Source organism: Rissa tridactyla, chromosome 14, assembly GCF_028500815.1.
Source record: "Rissa tridactyla isolate bRisTri1 chromosome 14, bRisTri1.patW.cur.20221130, whole genome shotgun sequence".
NCBI classification, from domain to species: domain Eukaryota; kingdom Metazoa; phylum Chordata; class Aves; order Charadriiformes; family Laridae; genus Rissa; species Rissa tridactyla.
Window position 1 is genome coordinate 10,296,322 of NC_071479.1, and position 24,686 is coordinate 10,321,007.

General features: G+C 54.6%; 1 protein-coding gene across 2 annotated transcripts in view; it reads left to right on the top strand.

Annotated features, from left to right (window-relative positions):
* Window positions 1–24,462, top strand: part of WHRN (whirlin) — a 57,486-nt gene extending 33,024 nt beyond the window's left edge. The window contains exons 4-12 of one of the 2 annotated variants that reach the window (XM_054220896.1): window positions 8,951–9,153; window positions 9,530–9,566; window positions 10,941–11,153; window positions 11,487–11,699; window positions 18,661–18,732; window positions 19,138–19,735; window positions 21,652–21,987; window positions 22,846–22,968; window positions 23,709–24,462. In XM_054220896.1, the coding sequence (XP_054076871.1) occupies window positions 8,951–9,153; window positions 9,530–9,566; window positions 10,941–11,153; window positions 11,487–11,699; window positions 18,661–18,732; window positions 19,138–19,735; window positions 21,652–21,987; window positions 22,846–22,968; window positions 23,709–23,824 (1,911 nt within the window). In that variant the 3' untranslated portion in view covers window positions 23,825–24,462. The remainder of the gene's footprint in view (window positions 1–8,950; window positions 9,154–9,529; window positions 9,567–10,940; window positions 11,154–11,486; window positions 11,700–18,660; window positions 18,733–19,137; window positions 19,736–21,651; window positions 21,988–22,845; window positions 22,969–23,708) is intronic. The other variant, XM_054220897.1, reaches the window with a different exon arrangement.
* Window positions 24,463–24,686: the final 224 nt, after the last annotated feature.

A 24,686-nucleotide genomic window follows, 5' to 3' on the forward strand; every position in this document is an offset into this window, starting at 1 on the left:
ATGAGATCCCCTCTCGGTCTGCTCTTCTCCAGGCTGAACAGCCCCAGGGCTCTCAGCCGTTCCTCGGCACAGAGATGCTCCAGTCCCTTGATCATCTTTGCAGCCTCCACTGGACTCTCCCCAGCAGTTCCCTGTCCTTGAACGGGGGAGCCCAGCACTGGACCCAGAGCTCCAGCTGTGGCCTCCCCAGGGCAGAGCAGAGGGGGAGGATGACCCCCCTCCACCTGCTGGCCACGCTCGTTTTAATGCACCCCAGGAGACCATTGGCCTTCTTGGCCACAAGGGCATGCTGCTGGCTTATGGGCAACTTGTTGTCCACCAGACTCCCAGGTCTCTCTCGGCAGAGTTAGGTCCAGCCGCTAACCTGGACCGGTGCCTGGTACACACGTGCTGTAGCCAAAGCCCATGGAGCGGTGTGTGCTGCTGCTCTCCGTCCCGGCCAAGCAAGGTTCCCACACTGGGGCCAAGTGTTTGTACACGGGAGCCTCTGCTTATTGATTCTTTACTCCTCTCTCCTTGCTCTTCTGTTTTCTAGTAGCTGATTTGTGCGTGCCAGCAGGCCGATGCTTTTCTGAATGTCAGGCTTTATGTGATTTCAGATACACACAGACACTTCCTGCCCTGATTTGTGTATGCTGCAGGCCATAAATTGAGAACTGCTCGGAGGTTTGGAGATGAAGAAAGGCCTTTTATGTTCCCCTGTGAGAGACGGTCGCGTGTTGATTGCATCCCCATGCTGCTCCAGGTGGTGGTGGAAGGGATGTGATACCACGAGGAGGGACGAACTGATGGATAAATGTGATTTCCAGAGAATTAGTTGCTCTGTAAAACAAAAAAATTATGGGTTTTTTGATGTGGGCTCAATCCAGCCTTGCTGGGTGGATGGGAAAGTTCCTGCTGGCTTCCCAGGCAGTGGGTATTTTTGTGGGTTTTGCTGCTTTCACTGAATTTCTTACCAGAATTTTCTGACTTGATTCTGCCAGACATTTTTAAGGAAAATGTTCTTGCATCTATGGCACCAAATCGGAATTTTTGAGTGTTTTAATAACACGTTTTACATTTCCCTTAAATTTTAACTGAAGGGAGAAGAGTGTGATATTGAAAGCCAGTCAAAAGCAAGGAAGTTTCTCTCCGGCCCCAAAGCTCAACTGGCTTTTTGCGGCTCTGGAGGCTGCGGTGCTGAGAAGTGGGTCCCAGCGGAGATCCAGCCCTGCTGATGCCAGTTTGGGAACGGCTGCTCTGTTCCCTCCGGCTTCACGGCCACCAGGCAGAGCGCTCTGCAGGGGCCAGCACAGAACAGGCTGGTTCTCCTCAGCCAGTCCGTAATTAAATATTCATACTCTTGGCCTTGGCCCTCTTGATGTTTATTCATTCGTGACGCTTCTGACGGTGTGTTCTTTGGGCGTGTTTGAAAACGTGCTGCCTCGGTGTAAGTTCGCAGGCTGAAAAAGCGGGGGTTAGCGGAGGGCTGCAAAGGAGGGACGGGAGCCGGTCTTGTTTGCTTTCGGCTTCCGTCCTTCCTGCATCCTTCATGACGTTCGCAGCGATGCTGTGCGGGCGCAGAGCTTGTTGTGCTGGCATTTTTGGCTCTGCTCATCCTGATTTCTTCCTCATTCATTTTTTTTTTTCCGCTGGTGTATTTTGTCAGGATATTTTTTTAAGCCAATATTTATTATTTTTTGCCCCCCCCTCTCCTTGACCTTTACATCAGAAATAACAGATTTCAGGTATCTCTCTTTGAACAAACAACTCAATATTGAGTTCCCAGCACAAAGGCCGGGGTAAAAAGAGGCTACCACAATGCGTGTGTGTCCATATACAGGAGAAGCAGACAAAAAGAGACTGTAAATAGGAAGAGGTGAATGATTTTACGTCATCAGTGGCAGTCAGGAAGCTGCCTCTTGAAAACTGGCTTGTATTTTGAAGTCTGCAAAGATACGGAAAAAGAGAAGATTGAAAAAAAGAGCTTCGTGGCTGCCTCGGAGTCTGGGGAATAAGCTGTACAGTGAGAAATGCAATGAGGAGGTGCGTGGTTGCGTACCCAAGATGTGCCCTTTCCACTGGAGGCAGCGTGGAGCGGTCCTCCCAACCATGTCACCTTTCTGGGGACAGATGGTGCTTAAATTGTTCCTCTTCTGGGAGGCCACCAGAAACCTCCCCGCAGCAGTGCCGAAACCACCGCCTACCCCAAGAGGCGACCTTCTCTCCTTGCGTGCTTTCATTTCCAGCCTGTATTTGTTCTTCGTATTTGTATTGCAAGGTGTTTGGGGAAAAGAACATGTTTTCCGACAGCGCTTGGCACCTCCGTTCCCTCGCCTTGCTCCCAGAGCTGTCTCTTATCCTTCCAACAGGCTGCATTGGCCTCACTGGATGTGGATCATCTGCCCTGACCTCCTTCCCCCCTGGGGAAGCCGAGTACCTCCTTATTTTTCACCGAGTCTTAATTTAGCCCTTTCCAAATTGATGCATACTTTTTCCTGACCGTGTTTTTAATTTCCTAAGGTCTGCTTTTGGTAGTTATTTGTGCTAGAGAGAGACTCCCTCTACTTTAGGGGTATCCGCGGGTGTAATTTAACCTCTCTCCTAGCACATTAGTGGCATTAAATAAGACTAGTGCTAGTGCCAAACCGTTTGGCATCCTATTAGCCCTGTTATTCCCAGCTTAATTTGGTGTCATTTAACATTAACTCGTGTTTAAAATCTCACACCTATTCTTCTGTCCGTGTGACTGAATCTCTCCCGGAGTCAATTTTGATTATTTTTAAGAGACTTTAGGTGCGTAGAACCCTTGTTTTAAGCCCATGAAGTTTCTCTTCACTGCGCCTCCCTTTCCCATGTTATTCCCTGTCTCCAGAAAGAGAAGGAGCCAAGCCCCTCATCGAGGTGTGTTATTTCTGAACACTGCTTCTTGCCTGCGGTCTGTCACCTTTTCCATGTCATGTTCCAGTCCCTGCGCTTCAGGGTAGCTTTTTTCCTCGGAAATGAGAATAATCCCTTTTTCAGGAGTGGCCAGGCACTCAGCGGGTCCTGTCGTGTCCGCCCACCATTAGCTGAGCACAACTGAAAACTTGTTCCTGAAATACCCAGGGCAATAATTTTCCTGTGTTTTATTATAAATTTTGTGTCTTATTATTACTTCTTTTATTCTGTGCTGGCATAGAGCTCTGCATACAGCAAATAATTTGCCAGGGCCAACGTTTGTTTTAACAGATGGTGCTTTTGCATCTCTGCAGTCTTTTGTTACCTTCCCAGTTGTCCTTGACTTTGGGGGGAAAAAAAAAAATAATTATTATCTATGTTAATTAGCAAAAAATCCTTTCTAGCTCTAATAGGCGCCTATCATCAAGATAGGCTGATTTGCAGGCATTTGGGCTTTCCGACGATTCCCTTATCTGCCTTTCACCAGCAATTATTTTTGCAAGGTCTTTTTTTTGCCCCCCCCCCCCCCCCCCCCCCTCCCCGAGGTGCTCAAATTTATCCAAGTATTTTGTGGCTGGTTATTGTCACCCCGTGTTAATATTCCGGCAGCACCAGATAGAGGTGGGCTTGCGCTGGGCACCGTACTAATAGAGCACAAGAGACCAGAAGGCCGTAAAGGACTTCGAATGAATATCGAGGCAGCGCTGAAGGACAGACGTGGATAAATGTAGCTTGTCCAGGGCCCCTCTGGTCTCCCTGGTACGGCGAGGGCTCGCCAGGTTCCTTTTGATCCACCCTTGAAAAGAGAAACTAAAGAAAGTTTATTAAATCTGTATAGCTGTCTTGCACACCAAAAAATCATGAAAGTTTAATACCTGATATGAAAAACTATTGAAGATTCATAATTGCAATAAAACTATCTAATCAAATTTGGATTTTCGTTGTTTGGGTGCTGCAGTGAGCCCGGTGCTCCTTATTTTAGCGGCAGCATCCACTCCAGTGGATTGCCCAGTGAATTAGACAGACCTGAGAGATGATGCTCATCACACCTGAACGTGCCTTTCTCTTGGCACTTCAGGCACTTGTATAATTTTCCCTCCCTGTTATGTTGGTAGTCAGCAGTTTTTGTATTGTTGGTTTAAAGCTGACAGAGCTCGAAGGGAACCTGAGATATTTGTGGTGTTTGATGCTTGGGAATGTGGTAGTTTGTGTCGTTTGCCTTCCCCTGGGCTCCCTCCGCTCCTGTTTCCTGGTCTCTGTGGATCAGCTCGGGTGGAGCCGGCTGCCTCTGGCTCCCTCTCTGCGGCTGGCTGGCAGAGCTGAAGTTGGCTCCAGGCTCTCTATCTTTCAAACCAGGCAAGTTTCACATCCCCGGCGCATGATTTTGGCAACCGATCCGTGCTCCGCAGCCTGCTGGGCTAGGTGTGAGTCCCCATCCTGCCACAGCTCTGCTCCGTGCTCTCCCCTCCAGCCAGCCGTCCCCTGCTCCTGACCCGCCAGCTCCAACCCCTGCCCAGTGCTGTCTCTCGTCCTTCCACAGGGAAAGGCGGAGGAGCCAGAAGGAGTGAGAAGGCCAGCCAAGAGCAGGTGGCTCTGTTTGCAGGGCCTTTGAGCACCTCACTGGAGCCAAAGCAGAAGATGGTACAGCAGGACCTGGCCTGGGCCAACACCGGGGCCTCGCAGAGGCTGTTGCCTGTCTGTCTTGTCTTCCCTCTTCCCTTCCAGCTGCAGGCTTGCATCAGTCCAGCTTGAAGGAATCAGCTCTCCTCTTGGCTAGCCATAGGACTCTGGATTTATTTCTTACCTACGCCATCTCTTTTGCCTCATTAGCTGTGCTGCTGCCCCGTTAACAGTGGTTATGAAGACAGCAGGCAGAGGGCATTGGCTGCCCCGTGTGAGGACAAAACTCAGGGGGCCCTGGCAGCGGTGTTGGTGGGGGCTGGGCTCTCCTGTGCTGCCACAGCCCTTGCCGTCCACCAGCCCCTCTGTTTGTCACAGAGGAAGGAACGGTCCCCAGAAGAATGAGGCAGATCTGCTCCAGGTCACTGGATGGAGCTGAATGCAGAACCGAGCTCTGCTGCAGCCGAGCTGCTTTTTCTCCAGGTCCTTTTCTCCTATCGATGCCACTCGGAGCGTCCTTCCAGCCTCACTGAGCATCCTCTGTCCTTTCATCAGAGGGAAGGGTAAACAGGAGCCCTTCTCTGGCTTCTCATTATTGCCAGCATTGTTTTGTATAGCTCCATCAAGCTCCTTACACATTATGTCCTCTCTAAATTTAACAGGCCTAATCTTTTCGATCTGTCCTTTCGCAGGCACCTTCATCTGCCACTAATCATTTCTGTTTCCCTTCTCTAGAACTTTTCTCTTTGTGTCTCCTTGCTGGGCAGGCAGAGAAGTACCCAGGGAAGTGCACTCACAGCACGGTCACGCGTTCGCTTGGATATTGCCATTAGACTAGTTTGAGCTATTCTTGTTATGTTTCTTACCATGGTTTCCCATCACGTGTTTTTATTGCAGGCTTCCTTGATCATTCTCCAGTCACAGCTGCACCCTGAGCAAAGTGGTCCATGAGCTGTTGCTTACAGTCTTTTGCCTGTGTCCTTGCTCAAGAGGCATCAGTCACACCTCAGCCAGTTGCAAAGTCCTGCCTGGTTCTTCAAAACACCTTTACCAGCCCCTTCTGACACCTCTAGTCTGAACTAGTTGAATGTTGCTGGTAGATCTTGACTCCCTCCTAGGCTGACTCTCACACTGCTGCTGCAAGGATCTTAGGATTTTCTTCCCCACCTTTTGGATGTTCAATAACCCTCAGGTTCTCCCTTTCCTTTGCATCTCTTTATTGCTTCTCAGGGAGATCCTGTGCCATCTCTCCCTCTTCATCTATTTTTGCGAGGCACAAAGGTCTCCATATATGACCCTGCATGGCCCTGCAGTGGCCAGGGAGGGAAGCTGCTGTGCCTCCATGGCACTTGGAAACTCTGCCTCTCTAATCCCTTAAATCCCTTAAATAGCCTGAGCAACACCTGTTTGCCCAAGTGCCATGCAGTGGATTTGGGGGATTTCTTCTGCCCTCCCTGAAAGCAGGCTGGAGTGAGGGAAGTGCTCCTGGAGCTTTGTGCTGCTCTGAGGCCGTGCCACCTCTCTGCTGCCATGGTGGCCACCCACCAGTCCAGGACAGTCCTGGGGCTTCCTGCCATCCCGCAGTGGCTGCCTGATCCTGTAGCCATGTGGAGAGTTGGATGGGAGAGCTAAACCAGCTGAAAGCCAGCCCTGCAGGAAGCAGCCATTTGTCGGATCCATTAACTGAGCCAGGTCGCTAGTGTGGGACAAGCGGAGGGAGGGATGCTTGTGAGAGCTGAGCTGGATGGGAACAGCCATCCTGGAAAGTCTTGTGTTGATCAGCTAACGCTTTGACAGTCTTCTCCTGTATGGAGGGGAGTCCCCAGTGCTCTGCGGCCTCTCTGTGTGGATCACGGGTCCGAGAGGTTCTCCAGGCTCCTGTGTCCTGGCTTGGTTTTGCGGTGGGGCTGGCGCGGCTGCTGCCTGGCACCACTTGGGAGAGCAAGCACAGGGCCCCTGTAAAAGACACCTGGAATTTTCTTTAAGACTCATTTCAAAACAAACCAAAATGTAATAACAGTCGAACTGCTGCAGTCTCCCCTTGAGAGCTGCTGGGAGCAGCGTAATTCAAGGCAATGGTGTTTTTCTTTACTATTGAGACAACTTTACTCTACAGCAGTCTGTCCGGGAGGTGCCCTGGTGCCCCAGGAATACAAAAAGCCTGGCAGAAAAAGGATGCTGAGACCACAGCAGTGCAGAGTATGAGGGGACACATGGGGCTGGACCACGGCCTCTGCTTTGACGGTAGCTCCCAGCCTAAAACCCTCTGTCTGAAATGGTCAGTCATGCTCCCGTTGAGACTCTGGCTTATGCTCCTGGTTGTGCCCTGCACCTTTGGCTGGTTACACTGCAGCTGGGCCAGTCACTGAGTGTGGGTGCTGGCAGGGTCAGGCCCTGCTCACAGAACACCCTCATCCCAGGAGGACTCTCAGGACAGCTTGAGGTGGGTCAGTGGCTCTCGAGATATGCACAGAGCCAGGGTCCTGCTGCCCCTGTCACCTCTGATGGATCCCTGTTGTGTTCGCTTCTGCTCCCCAGGGACTCTTCACCAGCTCGCTCTTCTCCTTCTCTCTACCTGATTTCTCACAAACATCACCTTTTGGGTGGTCTGAATGGTGTCCATCACACCACAGACCTCAAGACAGCCAGGGTTGTGATCAGGGGTCTCTTCTGACCCAAGCAGCAGGATTTCTCTCTGTCTTTTCTTCCCCATTCTTGTGCTCTCTCTGCCCAGGACATCCTCATGGGGATGTCCAGAGAAGCCATGGTCAGGTTTTATCAGCGCTGTATCTGATGCCGTGGCACGGCCACTCTGCCCTCAGTTCCCCTCAGCCCTTCACTGGCTGCACTAGTGGAAGAGAAACATTGTCCCAGAAAGACAAAGTAAGAGCAGTGGATGCTTTGACAGGGGTCCTGTGAGCCTGGAAGCCTCAACGGTGGTTGTATGGACCATCTGGATAGCGCAGGCTGGCAGAAACAGAGTGGGAGTGTGCGTGCAAGTTGCCCATACGTGCGTCAGTCCTACTGCCGCAGCCCCCGGCCTTCCTCCATCTCAGCTGGCAACGCTGTGCCTGGAGAGTAGCTGATGCAAGCTCTGACCCTGTCTTCTTGTCATCTTCAGCACGGCTGTAGCATAAAACAGAGGCGACGTCCAAGTGCAGGGGCTCTACTGTGGTTTTGGGATCACCTGCTGCCTCCTCGGACCGGCAACTGGCTTCCCTTCCTTGCTGGAGCAGTGGATGGATCTCTCGGGCTTTATGCTGAGCTGAGGTTTCCTGGTGCTGCTCCTGATGTCCTCTTTCTATGCCAGCAAAGTTCTGGGTAGCACTGGGGGAAAAAGCGGAGTCACGGCCCACCACGTAGACTTGGCAGTGGTTAATCATGGCTCCTCACTGGAGTGAGAGTCTGGAGAATTAATCCCAAGGCCTCTGAGGCTTCCTTAACCCAGCGACAGAATGAGATGGGCTGAACTGAAAGGATCATATTGACTCTCCAAGTTATTATCTTAGACTTTGAAGTTCTCCCCCCTCCCTCTTTTCTCCTCTTCTCCTCCAAGATGGAGGTGAGCTATTTAAAGGAGTGTCTCATTCTGCTTGCGTTGCAGCATAAAGAAATTGAGACAGTGTTTTGACAGAGCTGAACAGAAGCCTGTGGTTAAGCAAAGATATGAAAGAGCAGTTTCAAAGAGTTGGCTTATCAGAAACAGGATGAATTGTGATACGGGAGTGAGGAGGAGTGGCACTGAATGCCCTAGAAGCAAAGAGAAAGAGGACCTGGGATGAAGGGGGAAATGCCGGATGAGTGCTGCGTCCTAAGCATGGCCAGGCTGTCTGGGAAGCTCCTGATTACAGCAAAAGCCTGGCCATAAAATGAAAGCTTTTGGGAGCAGCTGGGGAGGAAATGGGAGGAGAGGAGAGATGAAATCCAGCTGTCCTGGATCCCACAGTTTACAGAGAGCTGGAGGCTCTGGTGAGACACTCAGGTTGAACCCTCCCTGCTGCACACAGAGATCCAGAGCTTCGAGGCTTCCACAGATGGTTCCTGGCTTCCCAGATCAGCAGGAGGGATTGGGGCTGGAAGTCTTGGTATTCTTTGGGGGTTGTTTATACCCAAGTTGGTCGACACATCCAGTTAATGGAGGCGACTGGGGAGATTGGTCTGACTTGGGATCCTAAACAGGCTCTTCCAGGCTTCACAGCCTGATCCTTTACTGGCTGTTGGCTTGAGTGCTTGGTCTCCAGCCACCGGCACTTGGCCCCTCTCCCTCATATTTCTTGGTTCCTCCAATTGCTGTGTCCCTAGCTTGGTGGTGGGTTAGATTGATTAGCTCCTCCCTGGTGGGAGAAGGCATTATATTCCCAACAGGAAAGTCCCCAGGGCCTGCCAGGCTCACCTCATCCTCACTCTGCAGGTAGGAGACCAGATCCTGGAGGTGAACGGCAGGAGCTTCCTCAGCATCCCCCACGACGAGGCGGTGAAGCTGCTCAAGTCTTCCCGCCACCTCATCATGACGGTGAAGGACATCGGGAGGCTGCCCCATGCCCGTACCACCGTGGACGAGACCAGGTGGATAGCAAGCTCCCAGATCGGAGAGACCCTCGTCAACTCAGCAGGGTATGTGCTTGATGTACCCTGTGCAAGCTGCTTGTGTAGATCTGTCAACCCAGAGCTCCTCTGTGGTGCCACGCAGTCACCCAGGGTGGGTGCGGAGCCCCAGCGTGTGCAATGGTGGCAGCCTGATGCACTGTGATGTGCAGCCTGTCGCTGGGAGTACCCCCAGTGCCGGGCGTGTGGCTCCCATATCCATGGCTTAGAAGACAGCATCTCTGGCCTGTAAGGTGGATCAGGTCTGGACGAAACACTGCTGCCCCTTCCCTGTTCTCTCAGGCCAGAAGCTTTTAGCTTACAGGCGGAGAGAGGGGAGATGTAACAGACCTCTGGTGATGGGCATGTGGCGCTCAGTGCTAACTGATCTTCTCCCTCCTCGCAGGGCAGTGGGCAACCATGCTGCGGAGGCGACAGCCAGGGTAAGAGATACCAGGCCTTCCTGATGCCTTGTGAAAAAATCACCATTGTTGTCTCTTATTTTCCATGGGAGAGAGGGCTTTGTGCTCCTGATTATAAAAGGGATTCTAGTTTTATGAGGACTGGTGGGTTTTAACTGGCTCTAGCCTTTCTCCTCCCCACCTCGTGTTCCCAGCTGTGTTTCTACAAGCAGTGACACACTGGGTGTCCCCTCTCCTGTGCCGCTGGTGGGTCAGTTCTGCAGCACATCTGGTACCTTGCAGCCTGGAAATGATCACATTTAACGGGCAAGGCGCAGTGATCACACGTGGGCAAAGACCATGAGGACCCCCTCCACCCTGCAGAGGTGACCATGATGCCTTCCACATGGTGGCTGTCAACCCTAACAGCTCCTGGGATCTTTCCCAGCCCGAAGCAGAGCTGAGCCAGCCCTCTCCAGCACACCAGCCGCTGGCAGGGCTGCAGCAGCGGCAGGGACTTACCCAGTGCTGGGACTGTAGCTCCGTGCCAGCAGTGTCTTCCCCTAACGCCTCTTTGCAAAGTGCATTTCTTTTAAATGGAAATGAAGCAGCGAGGTTTCACAGGTGGCTCTCGCTGATAACGGCTTTGCGCAGTTTGCTGGCAAAACATGCTCCCCAGCCTCAACTCCTCCCAGTGTCTCCGGGATAGTCAGGGTCTTGTCTGCTCCATAGCCCTACGCTGACGGTGCCAACGCTGCCTGGGAGGGGAACAGCAAGGACCTCCTCTTAGAAATCCCTCTCAAAGGAAAAAGCCTTTCATCTGCAGCCAGACACGTCTCTCCCTAGGACTCCTCTGGTTGCCAGTGGCTCTTTCTTCACCAGGATCTGCTTCGAGTTTGCAGCAGGGGGAAAAGTGCCTTTTCCACAAGATGGGAAGCTTGCCTCTCGTGGCCCCGGTTCCCCCAGGTCTGCCAGGCAGCAGCACGGGCTGCTGTTAAATCAGTAGCTGGTCAAGGGGCAGCGCCTGCGCTTGCTGGGCAGAGCTGGGAAGTGGTTTTATTTATTCAACTGGTGCCACGTGATCTCATGGCTCTGGAGTTACCCAGACAAGCAGTGACACTAAGGGAGCAGCCGTGCCGGTAAATCCTTGGGGGTAGCTGCCTCCAGTCATTCTCAGCGTCCACCTTCCAGTCCCGCTTCCCAGCTTTGCCACAGGTAGGTGGGTGAGAGCAGCAGGCTGAAACGCAGGCAGCTTGGGCTGGTGGCAATTCTTGATTGATTGTTGAGGGCAAGGGGACAATTCTTGATCCTGCCTGTGCGTCCCAGCTGTCTCAGCAGAGAGACAGCTGCCCTCCTTTCAGCAGCTGATTCCTCAGCATCCCAGGCCAAAGCCCTATCTCCTGTCTTCTTCTGCAGCCCATGTTTTACCGGGGGCTGGCCGGCTCCCAGGTAACGCTGAGCAGCATGGTGAACCAGACCCGAGTCATGCTGGAGGAGCAGGCACGGCACCTGCTGAATGAACAGGAGCGGGCGACCATGGGCTACTACCTTGATGAGTATAAGGAAGGCAACATCTCCGTGGATGCTCTGGTCATGGCGCTCTTCGAGCTACTCAACACACATGCTAAGGTGAGGCCCACACTAAGCTCAGGGACCATTTCTCGTACCCGGTGGCCTGAGCAGAGCCATTGTCAGTGTGGCTCAGTGCCTCCAAGGTTACCAGCTCAGCGTCAAGGGTGAGGGGATGAAAGCAAAATCTAAATGTAGGACATTATGGGGGATACGGGCTGGTGTTCAGTGCCAGAGGAGCTTCTGGTAAAGCTGAGGACCAAACCTCCTGGTGCGTTACCTGCCGGTACATCTCGTTACCACTGTTGAGCAGTGTGGGAGGATGGGTCTTCACCTACCCAGGAATATGGTTGTGCTCCAACCTCTCTTTGGTTGTCTGTCTGCCTGGCCCAGTTCTCACTGCTTTCAGAGGTGCGGGGTGTGATCTCCCCGCAAGACCTCGACCGCTTCGACAACCTGGTGCTGAAGAGAGAGATCGAGTCCATGAAGGCTCGACAGCCCTCGGGGCCCAGCATCGGCACCGACTCCTACTCTATGATGTCCTACAGCGACACCGTCTCTTCCTCCAGCAGTCACTTCACTGCCACAACCGTCAGCTCGGCCCGGGTAAGTCCCTCCTGGCTGTTCCTTTCTCTTTCAACGCCTGCTCCTGGCAGACCTACAACAAACTTATTTCCCCCGAGTGCTATAAAGGCATTTCACCCCACAGGAAGCCCTGTTCAGTCTGTTTCCCCGATGGATTCCCCCAAAGCTTTTTATTTTTCCTTTCGGGCTGGGCGCAGTAGCATGATTTGTAGGTGCAATAAGGTGATGCCGTGACAAGTGCTTGGTATCTCTGTGCCCCTGAGACCGAGATGCTGCTGTCCTCTGCATGGGGGCTGGGCTTGGGGCTAAGTGGCACTTTGTCCCCAGCGAGGGAGGACATCTGCCTCCCTTACAGAACCTCCACTGCGCAACCGGAGCTGCCTCCACACAGAAATCCCAGCGACTTGGCACTGCCACCCCATGCCTGCCGCCATTCACCAGCTCTGGCTGTCGCTTTTAAATCACCTCCTTAAAGACGCTGGCTGCCTGTCCCTGTCCCAGCGGGGACCGCAGCGGCCAGGCCAGCTGCATCCTCTCCCAGCCCCTGCCCACTCCCCAGCATTACACGGCAGCACTCCCACATCTCTCTGCCAGCCCTTCATTGCACTCACCCTCTAATTAAGTTATTGTAATCACCTCAGAGCGTGCAAGCACACAGTCCCGAAATTAATTTCCTAGCCGTAAAATGCCTTTCATCATAAATGCATTAGCAACCTTGGAAATTAAAATCTTGATGAAAAGAATGGATGACAATGGGCTTTCTGCAAGTTTGACAGCGAGCAACGCAGCCCATGGCCAAGGCAAGTGGGATTGTGCTGCGGATGCCCGGGCAACACAGCCGGCGGGGGGGCTCCTGGGGCTGTGTGAGCCCACGCAGCTCGGTCCACCCTCCCAAGAGGCCTCGGAGAAGTTCAGAGCATCAGAGCTGTGCTGCTGTCCCATTAACTTCACAAATAACCCATAGGAAAGCCATCTGCTCTGTTCAGAATGGATAAGCGGTGAGATCCTTTCTGGATCAGGATAAAGAAAGCGAGTTTAGCTCTGCTCTCCGAAGGCCTGCTGGGAAAATCTTTCTGAAGTATCAGAGGGCTAACACCGGTCTGCCAGGACTTGTGTGCTGAGCGTGACACCCTTTTCTCATGCCATCCCCGTGCCTGGGGCTGTACCTCTTGCTTCGGGTTCGCCATTCTCTCCCTCCAGCTCCATGACACCACGTGCCAAGCGTCGCTTCATGGCCTGGTGTGTGAGCGATGGCCCAGCCCCACCTGGCGCGTGAGCCCAGAGGTCAGGGAGGGAGACCAGGATGCTGTTTTGGCATAGAGGAGGGAGTGGGCACCACTGTTTTAAGAGCTTCCTTCAAGAATATCAATCCCTCGGTCACACTGCAGGTCCTCCCTCTTTCCACGGGTGTGAGAACGCACACCCCTGTGAGCCACCCCGGGTGCTGGGAACACTAACACCCGAGACAGTTGTCACCACTGAAACCACTGCCCAGCAAAGAGCTCCAGCTCGTGGTGGACGGGAGCTTATCTCGGCCAGCAGGAGAGAGAGGAGAGGGGCAGAGCTCCCAAACCACTTGCCCCCGCTGCTGTTGCCCTCCCCAGCCCCTCTCGCAGGACGAGCTCATTCCAGCCTCCCCATCCGGCACGGGGTGCAGATTCTGCTAGGGGGGGTTCTGAGGGGGGAGGGATGCGTTGTGCTGGGATTTGCTTGTCTCGCTCATTTGTTCTGCATCCTCCCTGATGTTATGTTTTGGCTTTTATGCTTGTTTTAATCTGCTTTTCCCCCTCGCACATCCCCAGGAGCGACTCTTGTGGCTAATAGACCTGATGGAGGTAGGGGCTGTGAGCGAGACGGGGAGCTCGAGTGCTGCGGTTGCCATAGTAGAGGGGTTGGGAGTGCGCGCGGACGTGCGTCGGGCGGGAGGCGGTGGGGTACAGGCCATCCAGGGGCCAGCATGCGACTCAGCCACGTGAGCAGCCGCCTCTCTTCACCCATCTCTGCCTTTTCTTCTTCTGGCTCGGTCCAGAGTCCCTTTCCCCAGCTCGGCGGCACGGCTGCAGGCCTTGGTGCTGCAATGCAGACAAGACCCAGCCTTGAACCAAACCCAACTGGTACCAGTGTCCCGCTCGCACTGAACCCCCGAGTGCCGCTGACACTGGGGTTTTAGAAGGACCAGCAGCGTTGATGCCTGATGGACCCCAGCCTGCCCTTCCTCCCTTGTTACCTGCTCTACCTGCTGCTGTGCTGTCTCGCTGGACGCGCACCCTGGCTAAATACCAGTAGGCTGGTCATATCCTGTCACCCATCCTCAGGGATGGGGGGAGAATTTTTCCTTAGGGGCCTTGGGTCTACAAAAATCTGCGCTCCAGGGCAGGAGGAGTCAGAGTACTCGCATTGTGCGTGTTCAGCCTTGGAGAAATCCTCACACAGACTTTAGAGAGGGTGGACATGGATGTGGGGAGAGCCTCAGAAATCCCTCTGGCGTAACAGAGCTCTTGGTCGGGAGGAGGCTGAGAAGAGCTGCAGGTTTATGCCCCGCAGCGCAGCTCCGTGGCGTGGAGAGTGTTCCCTCCTCCGTGTCGGGGGGGAAAATCACAGGGGTCAGTGTGTTGAGCACACACAGCAGTGGTGGAGCTGAGAGTTCCTAGTACTGCTTTGGGAGGAAGGACCTCTGGTAGCTGTGAACCTGGCCCAAAAGCCACCTCCCTCTGGGAATGGCACTTATCCAGCAGAGGATGGCTGTTCTGTCCCCAGAGTGAGTTTATCGCAGGCACCCGGAGCCGTGGGACACAGATTTCTTCGGCTTCATGACCAAAGGCAGTGACACTAGGCCAGGCCCCCTGTCCCATCAGCTCTCCCTGGGTCGGTGGGTGAACTTACACCAAAAACATCCAGTATGAGACTGATCAGGACCTGCCATGTGAAAAGTCGTTCCGCTATGGGATGCTTGAAGGATACTCGGAGATAAGGCAAAGCCATGTTTGATGGTGCCCTCCACAGATGATATGTGTCTGCCTAAGTGTCGCTGTCACCTCTTATAAATCTTGGATCTCAAGATGAGTCCTGCAAAGCAGAGGTTAACTGTAGACTGCGATAACCAGAAGCAACTTGTCTGAGCAGAGCAGTACAAATTTCTAATTGCTTACAAGCAAGGCAGTCTGGCATTTCCTTTGTCCCTGCCTCCTGCCCAGCCCTCGTTGTTAGGATTAAGGAATTGAAATCCCTGTTGATTTCATTTTTCTTCTCCACTGCCTCCTAGCAAAGACGCTGCCATCCAAAGGTGCCTTCTCCTCCTAGGGCCTGATTCCACAGGCACCGACTTGCTTCTGGCTCCCTGAAGCTGCAGGAATCGGCCCAGTGTGGTAGCCCAGTTGAGTTGCCAGCCCCTGTCTGCCCTTGGTCTCTGTTTCACAAGAAGTATAAGTAAGAAGAGGATGGCACTGAGCTGTTCCTCGCTTTGGAAAGTGAATCACAAGCACAAGAGCTCTTTGGCAGCTGGCAGATGATCTCTGTGTCCCCAGAGGGGGAGCAGAGAAACGGGGGACCTCTTCCTTATCTATGCCCCCCGTTACAGAGCTGCTCCAGCTCCCAGCTGTCCTCTGTCCCCCCCTTCCCCCCGGGACAGGCACAGACATCCCATGTGGAGGGTTCCCATGCACTCGGCATGATCCTTTCAGGCAGTGAGGATGGAGACAGTGAAGCCACCGCATGGCCACCATTGTGTCACCCTCAGAGCCCCCCGAAGTCTGAGAGGTCTGTGCTCAGGCTGGGGCAGGGCCGGGGGCTGTCGGGCTCCTCCAGCCCTACGGATGCGTTCTGGGGTGGGAGAGGGAAGAAGGGAGAGGAGGAAAGCTGGGCTTATTCTCAGGCTGGTGCAGTTGTTCAAAATTTAAACCCTGTGGGAGTCAGCCGAGAAGCTCTGCAAAGCTCTCGTTAGCAGTAACTGGAAAATAAGGGACTCATTTGGAGCTGTGAGGTTAATTAAAGGTTGAGTTATATTCCCCAGGGAGGTGGCAGTTTCTCCACCACTTAATCTGCGAATGGAAAGTGGCTGCCTGTCTGAAAGATGCTCTCCGGCTCCATCGCTCGTGCCATGGACTCCATGTAAGATAGGAAGGACAAAAGTTTTCCAGCTGCACCCTGCGGAGGGGCTGGAAGGGCCTCGCCTGGCCTCCAATTTCTATAAATAACTAGAAAATAAATGGGGTAAAGGAGCAGAAAGTCAGTAGGAGGGAGCAGCTTCAATAAATACTCCTTTTTCAGAGCAGTGGCACGTGGCTTCGATGGGTCTTTCAAGGGAAATCCAGGAAAGCACAGCCTTAAAATAGCCAATTCATGAAAGCAAATGTGCTCGGCTTAAAAGCCATTACATTTTATAGCCCAGAGCAATTTCTATTTAATTGCTTTTGCCCCCAAAGTCCTAAGCTTGGGGAAAGGCAAATCTCCTGCTTGCACAGTTCAGCAGAAAAAAGTGCCCTGAAGAAGATGAGCAGTATTAGTGTCCCTGGCTGTTCCGGGAGAGCGGAGCCGGGGCAGCGGGATTAGGGCCATCTGGCCGGGCTGGCAGGGGCACACGGGGCGCAGCTGGCTGTGCCCACCCTCCGTTTGCCACGAGGAGTCAAATCTCAGTGCAGGCTGGTCCTAGCTATGAGGCTGGGGCTGGGACATGGCACATGAGCTCTGCGATAGGCTTGGTGTCATGGTGATGGGCACAGAGTTTAGGGGCAGGACGGGGGGAGATGACACTGGCAGATTTTTCGGGGGCGTGGGGCAGACTCTTCTCTCTTTAGTAGCAACGTAACTACGACTATTCGACAGCAGGCTGCTCCCGGTCATATTGCAGGGCGCTGCTCCTCGTGCATTTGCCCGGAGTTCGGCGAACTCTCGGAGGCAGGTTGAGGCTGGCAGGGGCAGGGCTGGAGAGGGAAGAGGTAGGGACACAGTCGAGATCCTCCCAAACGCGGCCAGGCCGGTGCTGAAATGCCGCCATCTCCGCCTTGGCTCCTTTCCTTGTGCACGCAGCCATTTGGCTGGATTAAATGCTCTGGGCAGCATCTGGAGGTGGGCTGGTGCGGGCGGGAGGGTGATGCTTGGGCAGGGTTCTGCAGAGCAGCTTTCTCCTTAGAGGGAAGGAGGGCAGGAGGGGGGAGCTCTGCGGCGAGCGCACTGGTGCAGTTTGGGGCAATTTCCCCAGCGCTGGGTTTTGTCCAGCTGAGCATCTCCGCTCCTCGGCGTCACGCAGGGACACGGTGGCGCTTGAGCTTTTTAAACTCATTGGCACTTCAATCAAATTTGAAGTCCTGTTGCCCACACGTGCACAACCCGGAGCAGTTCATGATCATTTTAATCAATACAAAGGCAGGTTGCTTTTGAAATAGCCCTACCTGCCTCTTCTCTAGGCTCAGACATGTGGTATCGCCCCGTCCTTCCTGCCAGCGCTTGGACCCGCGCAGTCGTGTGGCACATCAGGTCTAGCTGAAGCCCAGTCTTTCTGTTGCTGCCAAATTTTTGTTTCAGTTTTCTTTCTGTTTCAGCCAAATTTTCTGCCCTGGCTTGGACACACAGTCACTAACCCAAGAAGGGGTGGGGGAATTTTCCCCTTCAAAAGCCACCTGCCTTTACATTGGATTAATTGACGATCAAATCAACCCTCATCAAAGGTTTCCTGAGCTAATACTTTCCCTGTCGCTCTCTCAACAAGCCGTTTCTTTTAGTTCTCGTTCTCCAGGGTTCCTTCTGAAGCCACAGAGATAAAAGCACTTTCCATCAATGTTTTTCCTGCTTCTCTAATGCTCTTAATTGTCTCCCATGTCTATTTTGGGACGCTAACATCTTACAGGCGCAGCAGCAGCCTCCAGCAGATGGGGGAAATGCAGATGCACCAGCGTTTCAACTAATCAGTTGTTTACCCTGCAATAAATAACAGACAGTTAAACACAAACTGTACCCTGCCCATTCCAGCACAAACACACAAACATCCCGGTGAACGTGATGGAAATGAAGTACACCCTTTCTGAGCAGCGGCAGACATGTCTCCGGATCAGGAGTTACTGGGGGAGGCGGGTGCTGAGTCCAGATTTGCTCTTAGGGGGCCTTGCAGGGGATCCAGGCGGAGCTGAGACTGTGCCCTGTGGGCAGAGCATCCCCTGGGACTGTACCTGGTGCCTGCTGGGGACAAAGCAGGTCTAGCCCATGGCTCTGGGTGAGACTCGGGACGGGCTGGGATCAGCCCTGCTCAGGGCCAGGCCAGGCATGGCTCGCCAGGGCAGAGCTTCACACCCAGCCTCCACTGCGACCCCCCGGTTCTGCCCAGTTCTGTTACTTAGCCAGGGTGCCTCTCTGCTCGGCTTGACAGCATCCAGCGTCCTCTCCTTGGGTCCATCCTGATTGACAGCTGCCCCTGCGCAGACAAACCGACAGATTCCCGAAGCCCTTCTTGATTTCTAGAGCTGTGACGCGTTCAGAGCTGTGTCGTGACATTTTCTAATGACGTTTTGACTCATAAAGGGAAGGCAGTGGCGGTGGCTTCTGTTCGCATCTGAGACCAACTGCTCTGGTTTGCAAGGGAGGGAAGTTTTAAACTTTTTCATTGCCCTTCCCCTGGGAAAGATCCAGATATTGAACCTGCAGCCCACCGAGTTCCTCCCCTTCTTCCAAATTACAGAGGAGCTGGGATTTGGGTTAAGAGGAGGATGCTCCTCTGCTACAGAGGAAATTACCCTGGTAGGGCAGGTTCACAGCACGCTTTGAGCACGCTTCTTAGCTTGGGAGAGTTCGTTTTCCCAACCAAGTCGCTTTGCTCATACATGTGAGTCTCTAGGGAACCTCCCAGGAAACCAAAACCTTTGGGGTGAAAGGCTGGCCTTGCGTGGGGGGTTTGGGCAATGCATCACTCTGCATGTTCCCCATCGTGCTGGCACTGTGGTGGTTGCTCCTTGCTGCTGTGACCGGGTTTTCTTTTCCTTCTTTGCCCTCTCAGAACACGTCGGAATTGGAGGGAGGTGGAGATGGCCACCAAAGTAGCATCAACACCCTGCCGGACATCTCCCTGGTAAGACACTGCGCCGTGCTGCTGCGCCTCGGGTGGGAGCTGGAGGCAAATTGCTGATGCCGAGTTTTGCCTCAGCTTCTGTAGCTCTTTGCTACATCACCTGCCCCTGGATGTCACCGCAGTCACTGAAGGGAATTAATCAGACCGGTTAGGATGAAGGATTCTGGCTGTTTGAATAAGGGTAGCTTCTGTGCGAACCAGAGCAAAAGTTGGGTAGTTTGTCCTCTAATCGTCCTCATTTGTGAGTCATGTTCTTAGTGCCAATGAGGTCAGAAAGGCGTTTCTATAAAAATCAGCTCATTTTGCCGTGGTCACTGTGAGAAGGAAGATGCAGGTGACTGCAGGTCTGGGGAAGTTTTGCCGCTGAGCGTGGTGTCCTAAAGGCTTCTATTCTTGGTTTGGCAGGATGATCTCTCCTCCCTCCCAGATGAACCGCCCAACTTCAAGCCTCCGCCTCCTCCTTCAGCCCCTCAGATGCTGGACCCATCCGCTGCCCAGCACAGGAACCCAGGGAAAGACAAGCCCAAGCGCCCTTCCTCCGAGTCCTCTCAGTCAGGCCTCTTCTTCGTAGCCCCCCGAAACCCCACGCCCCCTCCCAGCCTCCCCGAGAAGGACACAGTCAGCGTGACCTCCACTGCTACCACGTCCACCGAGGATTCTGCCCCAAGCGCTATCTATGCTACCATTTCCCCAGCCCTGCATGGCTCCAGGAGGCAAATGGATGCCCACCTCTCCCTGGTCAACCAGCACCCCATTGGTCCCTTCCCCAGGGTTCAGTCCCCGACAAGGTTGAAGAGCCCATCCCCAGAGGGCCCTGCAGCCGGTGGGCTTCAGAGCCCCCCTTCCCCATCCCCTCCTCCTCCCCCGTCCCACCCGGCACCCCCTCCACCGGACAAGGGCAGCCCCCAGGCCGTGGCCAACCAGCATTTCATCATGGTAGAGGTGCACCAACCCAACAGCGAGCCTGACGTCAATGAAGTGAGGCCTTTGCCCCAGGCCAGAGGTGGGTGTCAACGTTATCAGCCGTGGGGTGAAAAAAACCTTCTCTGGGGTGTTCCTCAAGAAACGGGAGAAGAGAAGGATCTCAAGAGCAGGAACTGGGGGGAGGTTTGGAAGAGGGAGACCTGTGTCAAGCTGCAGGTCCCTGCCTGAGCAGCAGGTTGGTTCCAGGGCCTCTCCCTTCCTGGCAGGGATTTGGGCTGGCACCGCCTGCCAGGGAGGGGTCACAAGAGCAAGCGTCCTGATTTTGGTTCAAACCGCAGGTCGGTAGGGTAGGGTAAAAAGCCACAGAGCCTGGATTGGTGGCAGCGTTTGGTAGCTGTGTGTCGGTTTGCTTTTTTCCCCCCCCCCGAGATGAATTTTCAATTACAGAACACAGCTTGACAGCCTCATGACCAAAAAAAAAAGTGAAAATCCAGGAAACGTATAAAAGCCTCCGCAGTGTTAGCATCGGCAGTGTTGGTAGTCTCGGAGATAAAGCCCTCGGCACTGGGTTTTGGCAACGCTGGAAAACCTGTGAAGCCCAGGGCCAGAGCAGCCAGCTCCCCATCGGCATTCAGGATGCTCTCCAAAGCTTTCCAAAGCCTCCCTGGGCTTCCAGCGCCATTCAGGCTGGCATTTACTTAAAGACCAAGCTCTGTGAGGCAGTTGATTGCAATTTATTTGTGTGGGCTTTGCTGTGTTAGTTAATAAAATCTGCTTCCAGTGGGGTTTGAAAAGAAACAATTCTGGGATTTTCCCATTAACTCCAGGTGTTGCCAAAAAAAAATGATTGTACCCACACAGAGCTTGCAGGTCAGATTTATCCTGAGCACATCCCAGAGGAAAAAGGAGTGGAAATGAGGGATGAACGTGCTGGGCTCCACAGGTCCTTTGGCAAACGGCTCTGGTCCAGCGGGCATGGGAAGGGTGGCCCTGGAGCCCTGAGGGTGCCCAGGAGGATGGGCTCTGCTTTCGGCTGAGACCCTTTGGGGCTGGGGGTACCCCCAGCATTCCCGAGACCCCATCACCCCCCTGGAAATGCCCGATTTGCATCCAGGCTCCGTGCGACCCGATGCGAGTGGCATTGTCGCCCTCCTGTGGCACAATCATAGAATCATAGGGTTGGCAGGGCCCTCTGGAGATCACCCAGTCCCACCCCCGGCCAGAGCAGGGTCACCCAGAGCAGGTGGCACAGGAACGCGTCCAGGCGGGGTTGGAATGTCTCCAGAGACGGAGACTCCCCCACCTCTATGGGCAGCCTGTGCCAGGGCTCTGCCGCCCTCACAGCAAAGAAGTTCCTCCTCAGGTTTAGGTGGAACTTCCCATGCTCAAGTTTGTGCCCGTTACCTGTTGTCCTCCCACTGCAATGAGTTCCCGACTGCCGGGGTGATGGATGAGGGGCTGGAGCGCCCGAGGGGTCCCAGCAGTGTGACCCCCAACTCCTCACCCACTCCAAGTCCCAGAGTGATTTTCCAGACCCTCAGCCCTTTCTGCAGGTCCTGCTGTTCCTGACACTCATTGCCAGAGTTTCGATCTGGATCCAGAGTCTTCGTCCTCCAAGGGGAGGAAGCTTCTTCCTGGCATCTCCTCTTTGCTCGGCTCTGTCTCCGTCTCCTCCCAGACCCTGGTCTTGAGTATGGGCTGGCTCAAACTGGCATCTAGCAGCATCCCTGAGCTCATCACCCTCTTCTCCCATCCCAGTTCAGGATCTGGGTTGGATCCTGGACATGGGTTTGAGGCTGCTTGTTCCTCCCTGGGCCCAACTCTGCTCTTCAGGCGGGGTTCGCTGGGGAACCCCGCTCTAAGTCTAAATCCCAGGGAACCTGCCCAGCCCTGGGAGCGGGTGAGATGTCCTCCCTCTGGTAGGTGGCCCTGTGGGTGCTCGGCTGGCCGCAGAGCCGTGCTGCCCAGCCTCTAACAGCCCTCGTCTCTCCCCAGCCTCCACGCTCTCCCAGCTGTCGGACAGCGGGCAGACCCTCAGCGAGGACAGCGGGGTGGACATCGGGGAGGTGGAGATGAGCGGCAAGGACAAGAGCCGGCAGCCGGTCCCTGGGAAAAGCCGAAGCCTCAAGGAGGCGACGAGGAACGAGGGGGCGGCAGAAGGGGCTTCCAAGCCGGTGAGGCTGGGTGCCCCGGGGCCTCGAGGTGCTGCCGTGGGTGGGAGGTGGGCACCCGGGGGTGCCAAGGGGCAGTGCTGGTCCCTGCTGCCTCGTCCAGCCATCTGCCGGTTCTGCTCCCGCTGCCTGTGGGCAGCAGCCTCTCGTGTGTGCTCTGGTGGGTTATTTATCCTCTTGTTCAATGAGCTGAGTCAGCTCGTTGGTGGGCTGAGCTGTGGGGAAGGGAGCCGGGAGCGGCTGAGAGGGGCTGATTCACCCCATCCTGAGTAAATCCAGTCCCTCCCAGCTCCAGCAGGCAGCTGCTTGGGACATAGAGTCATAGAATCGTTTAGGGTGGAAGAGACCTTTAAGATCATCAAGTCCAAACGTTAACGCAGCACTGCCACTAAACCATGTCTACGCTACATCAATATATCTTTTAAATACTTCCAGGGATGGCAATTCCATCACTTCCCTGGGCAGCCTGTTCCAATGTTTAATTTCCCTTTCAGTGAAGACATTTTTCCCAATATCCGATCTAACTGCCTAGTGCAACTTGAGGCCGTTTCCCCTTGTCCCATCACCTGTTCCTTGGGAGAAGAGCCCGACCCCCCCTGGCTACCCCCTCCTTTCAGGGGGTTGTAGAGAGCGAGAAGGTCTCCCCTCAGCCTCCTCTTCTCCAGGCTGAACACCCCCAGCTCCCTCAGCACATGGCAGCGTTCCTGGCTCCGAGGGGACATCTGCAGGGCACAACGTCCCACGTCACCTGGAAGGTGGCATCAGGCATCAGAAGTAAATTGGAAGGTTTCTGATGGTGGCGCGGTTAGGGGTGTAGGGAGGCAGTCGGAGCGCTGCTCCACTCCTCCCCAAGCCCTTCCAGACCTGCACACTGTTGGGATCATGGCCATGGATGTCAGGAGTTAGAGGAATTGCAGGCCGTGTGTCTGTCCCTCTCCCGTGGAAGCTGCCGTGGGGCACCGGCTGAGGAAGCGCAGTGCCCGGCCTCCCTTGGCAGCACTGCTGTCTCTCCCCGCAGCCAGGGCTCCTGGAGCCCACGTCGTGTCTCATCCGAGTGTCCAAGAGCGCACCGACCTTGGGGATCGCCATCGAGGGTGGAGCAAACACGCGGCAGCCGCTGCCCCGCATCGTCACCATCCAGGTAAGGCAGGCTGAGAATGGGAAGAATTCAGTGCATATCCCCATACTTCTCCTCCCTGGACATCAGGAAAGCCCTTCAACCACGGCCAGACCATGGGGGATTTTGGAGGTGTGCTTTCCTCCTCAATAGCCCTGCATCTCCCTGGGTATCAGAGGCATCATTCTGCCGGGGGGGGGTTGCTGAGGATTGCATTCATGTCCCGTGGATGATCCCATACCATAAAGCATGTCCTGGGAGCCAAGGATTTGCTGCAGACATTTCGGAGAGGGGGGCAGTCTGGGCAGCCCCAAAAGCTTGGCTGGTGTCTCCAGATGTCTGGAAAGTCCCTTTTTCTGCTCAGATAAGAGGGTTGGGAAGGGGGAATGGTGGATGATAGCTGGGGAACCGAGCCCTCGGGTGCTGTCTCCCCGCACTCTTTCCTCTGTTGTTTACTTGGGGCAAAATTCAAGTGATTTGCAGCAAAAGAAAAACAGAGCTGACAGCGCCTTGGTTATTCTTGGCCATCCCAGCTGGTGCTGCGCTCCAGGAGCAAGCAGGAGGGAAGCCAAATTCATCCCCTCTTTCCAAAATGTGAAATGTTTCATTTCCATCGTGTTCACCCTGCCCCGGCGAACGCCGGGGCAGGGTAAACACGATGGAAATGAAACATTTCACATTTTCCCCAAACCGCCTGTTATTTCATCCCTGGGTTGAGCCAGGGGGGCGGTTGGGACCATGAGTTGACCATCTCTCTCCCGCAGCGCGGAGGTTCAGCGCACAACTGCGGGAAGCTGAAGGTGGGCCACGTCATTTTGGAGGTGAACGGGACGGGGCTGCGGGGCAAAGAGCATCGGGAAGCCGCCCGTATCATTGCTGAAGCCTTTAAGCTGAAGGAAAAGGACTACATCGATTTCTTGGTCACAGAATTCAACGTCGCGCTTTAGGAACCCGACTGGGTTTTGGGAGCGTGGCTTGGGAGGGGGAGTACCCGAACGGGGATGAAAGGCAGCGCCGAGGTGGGAAAGCAGCATCCCACCACGCAGAACCCTCGCCCACTGCGCTACCCTGCACGTACAGACACCCCCATCTCGTCCCCAGATGTCCCCCCCACCCACCGCAGACTCTCACTGCCTGGGTAGGGCAGGCTGAGAACGGGCAGAACTCAGCGCACATCCCTTAAAGTCTTCATCCCTGTCCTCTCTGGGGTGGGGGGGCTGCCCTCTGGGGACACCCTCTCCCCCCTCGGCCAGGCTGGGGAGCGGGGCGGGAGGATGGCGGAGGTCTGGGTGTCCCCGCTGTCATTTGAGTGCCACACGCAGAGGAAGGTGGGCCCGTGGCTCAGGCTGGAGGGGTTTTCAGGCGGTCGCTGCTCCCTTGGGCGCTGGCCCCTGTGCCCGGGCAGGTGGGATGGGCCACGGGTGGGGATGCGGAGAGAGCAACTGGAGGCCTTGTAAATTGCTGGCAACATCGTCGTATTTATATATACAGAGCTTGTGCTTTTAATTTTTCAATAAATCTATCAGGTTAGAAAAAGGATGGGTTTGTGGGGGTTTCCTGGGGGCTGGGGCAGGGGGTTGGGTAGGGAGATGAGGGGCAGGGATGCCTATGGGGCACCCCAGTACCAGCAGGGCAGGTAGGGGTGCGGTGGCCATGGGCAAAACTGACCCATCCGCAGAGAGGAGGTCCACCATCCCCATCCCATCCCCATCCATCCCTGTCCCCATCCGTCTCCACCCATC